Source organism: Trypanosoma conorhini (assembly GCF_003719485.1).
Source record: "Trypanosoma conorhini strain 025E chromosome Unknown Tco_14.4_contig_00951, whole genome shotgun sequence".
NCBI classification, from domain to species: domain Eukaryota; phylum Euglenozoa; class Kinetoplastea; order Trypanosomatida; family Trypanosomatidae; genus Trypanosoma; species Trypanosoma conorhini.
Genome location: NW_021705048.1, coordinates 1 through 4,786, shown reverse-complemented (window position 1 = coordinate 4,786; position 4,786 = coordinate 1). Strand labels below are relative to the sequence as shown.

The 4,786-nt window shown below is 54.8% G+C and overlaps 3 protein-coding genes across 3 annotated transcripts, besides 1 other annotated feature; all 3 read left to right on the top strand.

The window, feature by feature from the left end:
- Positions 1–1,268: 1,268 nt before the first annotated feature.
- Positions 1,269–1,574, top strand: Tco025E_09019 (uncharacterized protein; the record flags this gene model as incomplete). Its single annotated transcript, XM_029375848.1, has 1 exon — positions 1,269–1,574. One exon carries the CDS (start codon positions 1,269–1,271, stop codon positions 1,572–1,574), a length of 306 nt encoding a protein of 101 aa, XP_029224025.1.
- A 377-nt stretch (positions 1,575–1,951) lies between these two features.
- On the top strand, positions 1,952–3,682 carry Tco025E_09018 (metallo-peptidase, Clan MA(E), Family M41; the record flags this gene model as incomplete). Its single annotated transcript, XM_029375847.1, has 1 exon — positions 1,952–3,682. The coding sequence occupies one exon, from the start codon at positions 1,952–1,954 to the stop codon at positions 3,680–3,682; it is 1,731 nt and encodes a 576-aa protein (XP_029224024.1).
- An 85-nt stretch (positions 3,683–3,767) lies between these two features.
- Positions 3,768–3,805: a sequence feature (A-rich).
- A 530-nt stretch (positions 3,806–4,335) lies between these two features.
- Tco025E_09017 (60S ribosomal protein L10a) lies at positions 4,336–4,786 on the top strand (the record flags this gene model as incomplete). Its single annotated transcript, XM_029375846.1, has 1 exon — positions 4,336–4,786. A coding segment is annotated over one exon (451 nt), but the record flags the coding sequence as incomplete, so codon positions are not given.

The window sequence follows — 4,786 nt, the reverse complement described above, 5'->3', positions numbered from 1 at the left end:
GGGGCTAATGGAGGATGATGCATGAAGGGAAGGAAAAGAGGAAGACGGTGGGTGGGGGGGGGAATGAAATTCGAGTGTGGGCTCCGAGCAGAGCGTTTTGCAGGCCAGTGATGGTTTTTGGCTTCCTCCTGTCATTGCTGCCGCCCAGTGTCGGTTTTTTTTTTTGTGTAAGGGGATGAATTTTGGTGATGAGCTTGCCAACACATCTGTTTTCTTGCCGCTCTCTCGGTTTCTCGCTTCACGTATATATATTTGCCCTCTCAGTGATGATTGCTTCTTGAATAATGCGATGTGCATTCTCCCCTTACGGCGTTGAGATTGCTATTCTGTGCGTGCGGCTCGCGCTAGCAGAAAGACCCCTTACTATTTATCTCTCTCACACTCCCTCTTTTTGCTTCCTTTCCTCTTCTGCCGCCCCCCTACTCTCCTACTATCAAACACAAACGCACACGGCAGTGATTCGGGTGGCTCTTCGCAGAGGGAATCCAAGACATATAAGCGGGCACTAGTATCTTCGTCGTTCTTCGTCAACGAATATTACGGTGTGTGGTGGAGTAGCGGAGAAACAATGGGGTTTTTCGACTCTGATCTCAGCTACCCGACGGTGCGCTCCGAGCGCATGAAGCACAAGCGCCGCCGCCTGGTGCAGGGACCCAACGCCTACTTCATGGACGTGAAGTGCCCTGGCTGCAACGCTGTGACAGTCGTGTACAGCCATGCCACCTCGGAGGTGCAGTGCAACGGCTGCGCCACCAAGCTCTGCCGCCCGACGGGGGGCAAGGCAATGCTGACGGTTGGCTGCGGCTTCCGCAAGAAGGCGGACCACTAAGCTGATTGGGGCTCCGGGGCCTGACACTCTTGTGCACCGCAGAATCACGACAAATTTTTTTTGTTATAACTTCGCAGTAAAGTTTTTTCTGTGTCTTTTTTTTTAATTGCTTGCCCGTGTGTGTTGGCCCTTCTTCTTCTTCCTTGCCCTCAGCTTCCTCTTGGATTTGCTGAGTGGTGGGAGAGGGGGAAGGGCCCTTGGTGCCGTCATATCCCAGCCGTTGAAGGAAGTAACTGCTTTCGCCACACATCATGATTTCCTTTTTTCGCTGCTGCTGCTCTTTTTTTCTTCTTCCGCTGCGTCTCACGGGACGTGGGGGAGGGGGCCCAGCGGGGAAGAAGAGCAAGGAACCGGGCCACTCCCATTGGGGGCGGAGCGTACAGCACAAAACAAGTGAACTAGACTGCGCTACACTAGAATGAGTGCGAGGGACGCAGGAATGGAAGACAATGAAGTGCTTGAGCGCCTCGCCACTCACCTTCGCGAACCCCCCACTATCCCCTCTGTGCCTGTTTACGCCCTCCCGGATCAGCAGTATCTTGAGGCCACTGTGTTTCCGCTGCTTTTGCGGGGGCTGGAGGAGGTGGCAAGGTCGCGGCCTGCTGATCCATTGGCATTTCTCGCAGCTTACCTCCTGAGCAACAACCCACAGAAGACGTCCCATCCTCTGATGGGAGACGAGGGGCGGCGAGTTCCGTTGCAGGGGATCGCCCAAATGGCCGCTGACATCATAAGCCGGAAATAACGTTTACTAAGCTTGCATGTCAATTCATGCGTGCTGGATTTGGTGGCTGGATGTGTGTGTGTGTCCGTGAGCACCAGAGGAGAAATGGGAGGATGCAAGCCGGGTCCCTCCGCTTTTCCTTCGCTTTGTTGTTGCTGAGCATGTATAGTAAATATCTTAGTGCGCGCCTCTCCTGCGCCGCGTGGGCGAGATTGTGCTATTAGCAATGCGTCAAGTGCCTGTGCCTCTCCACTTTTCACAGTCGCATGTGTCCCTTCTCTGTTCCTGTAATCGCGTGGTGGTTGTTGTACTTATTTTTCCTATTCGTTTTTTTTTTGCGTGATGTTCGAAAAGAGGAATCCAGTGGCGACAAAGCGTTGCGAGGAAGTTTTGAAGGGATGTCGGAGGTCAATAACCCGGAGTACAGGCGGGGGATGGAGGATGCGAGGCGTCACCGTTCCCGCACCGAGGACAACTGGGTGCGTGCGAGTGTGGGGCCGATCCTTTGGTTTGGCTTGCCTTTTGCAGTTGCGTGGATGTACCTGCGCCGCCAAGCGCCCAGCGGCGCCAAAGCGAACCCCTTTGAAGACATGATGGAGCAAATGATGCCCATTAAAAAGCGTCAGTTTCGCGTCGACGTCAAAGGCACCAGGTTTTGCGATGTGATTGGCATTCCTGAGGCGAAGATGGAGGTGCAGCAGTACGTTGAATTCCTGACACAACCCAACAAGTTTACGCGACTCGGCGCACGGCTACCGAAGGGGTGCTTGCTCACTGGTGAGCCTGGAACGGGAAAGACGCTCCTGGCAAAGGCCGTGGCAGGGGAGGCGAAGGTGCCCTTCTTTAGCTGCAGCGGATCCGACTTTATTGAGCTGATGGGGGGTAGTGGTCCCAAGCGGGTGCGTGAGTTGTTCGAGGAGGCACGAAACGCCGCGCCGGCTATCGTGTTTATTGACGAAATTGACGCCATTGGTTCCCGGGCAGGGAAACAAGGCGGTTCCGTGAGCAGTGAGGAGAATCGAACGATCAACCAAGTTTTGGCGGAGCTGGATGGGCTGAATACAGGCAGCGATGCCATCGTTGTGATTGCGGCGACTAACTTTCAGGACAACATCGATAAGGCGCTCTTGCGTGAGGGACGTTTTGACCGAAAAGTAAACATTGAGATGCCGGACAAGGCGGCACGCGTGGATATATTTAAGCACTATTTGGATCGCGTGGGAACCGGCGATCCCCGTGGGCGGAAGCTCGACGAGGAGGGAGCGCCTCTACCAACAAGCGACAAGGTGGACAACCTCCAACTGGCGAGGGAGCTGGCCGACCTGACGCCTGGAATTTCTCCTGCGACGATTGCGACGATTGTAAACGAGGCGGCGCTGCAAAGTGGCATTTCTGAGAAGAGGCTAGTGGATAAGGAATCCGTGCTGGAGGCGATCGACAACACGCTCATTGGCCGCAAGCATCGCAGCCGCCAGAGTTCAGCCTCGTTGCGACGGACGGCCATCCATGAGGTGGGCCATGCGATAACTGCGTGGATGCTGCCTTCCGTGAAGCGGGTGTTAAAAATCAGCGTTGTGCCGCGCGGTAATGCAATGGGGTACACGCAACGCGCAGGGTCTGAGCATCACGAATACCAGACGAACGCCACCCTCCTGGCAGACATGGTCGTCATGCTCGGCGGGCGGGCCGCCGAGGAGACGCTTCTGGGGAATCCGTCTGCTGGCGCCATGGACGACCTTCAGCGTGCGACGGACCTTGCACTTAAGCAAATGATGGTATTTGGAATGGATGCCAACGCCGGCTTGCTGTCGTACCACCCAGAGTCCACGCAAGCGGGCCGTATTTTTGTGAGTTTCTCTAACAAGGCTCAAAGTATTGCGGAGGAGGAAGCTAAAAAGCTCGTTGCTCATGCGCATCAGATTGCTATGGGAATTATCAAGGCGAATGAAGCCAAGATAGAGGCGGTGGTAGCCGAGCTCATTGAGAAGAAGGAGCTGTTGACGGCGGACTTGGAGCGCCTGTGGGGACAACGTCCCCTGTCGCCTACGGTGGAGGAGCTTGTTGTAAAGCTGATGACTCTGCAGGGGACACAGGAGCGCGAAGGCGAAGAAAAAAAAACAAGCATGTAGGTGCCGCGCCGAAGTGGACGTTGGGGTTTCCCGCGTCGTTAATATAAATGCAATGACGCGAAAATTACCCAACTCCCATCTTCCATTTTTCGTTTTTTTTTTGTTTTTGCCTTTTTCTTTTGTATCTGAGTAGTTGTGGTGGGGGGTTGCTGGCGTTGCTTTTGGCAAACGTTGAACTTTTGTTAGTAGGTGGTTAATGGGGGGAGGTGAGGGAATACACTTATGGGCTCTGACGCCCACATATCGGCAGGTTGAATCGGGATTCGCCAAACATCACCTTCCCTCTCTTCTTGATGCCAGGAAAAAAAAATTCCAAAAAAACGACAACCCTTGCGGAAAGAAGGTGTGCTTGTGGCTTTAAGAGAGAGAGAGAGATAACGTGCGTTGAAACTTCAAAAAAAAAAGACGATGGGACAGTTATGGTTCGTTTTCTACGTTGCTGTTTCTTGCCTTGTTTTGCGCCTTTTTGCTGCTTCTTTGTGTAGGTGCCATTGCCAGCCACAGGAGCCACGGAGGAAAAGCTTAATTTGCCGAAGGAAGATTCTTAGAAGAAGGAAGCCGAGTCCAGTTTCCCTACTTTGCCCCCGCGCTTCTTTTCCAACCAAACAAACACACCCCAACAACCTCGCCCACAGCCCACTCACCACACGCCCATGTCGAAGATCCCCCCCGCCCAGCTGTCGGAGGCCATCCAGGCCGTCCTCACCGCCCGCAAGGAGCGCAAGTTCAAGGAGAGCATCGACCTGCAGGTGAACCTCAAGAACTACGACCCGCAGAAGGACAAGCGCTTCTCCGGCTCCGTGCGGCTGCCGCACGTCTGCCGCCCCCGCATGACGGTCTGCCTGCTCTGCGACCTCGTCCACGAGGACGTCGCGAAGAAGAACAACGTGCCGACGATGAACCAGGAGGAGCTGAAGAAGCTGAACAAGAACAAGAAGCTGGTGAAGAAGATGTGCAACCAGTACGACGCCTTCCTCTGCTCCGAGTCGATCATCAAGACGGTGCCGCGGCTCGTGGGGCCGCACATGCATCGTGTGGGCAAGTTCCCCACCGTCTGCGCCATGAGCGAGAGCCTGCCGGAGAAGGTGGTGGAGCTGCAGTCGA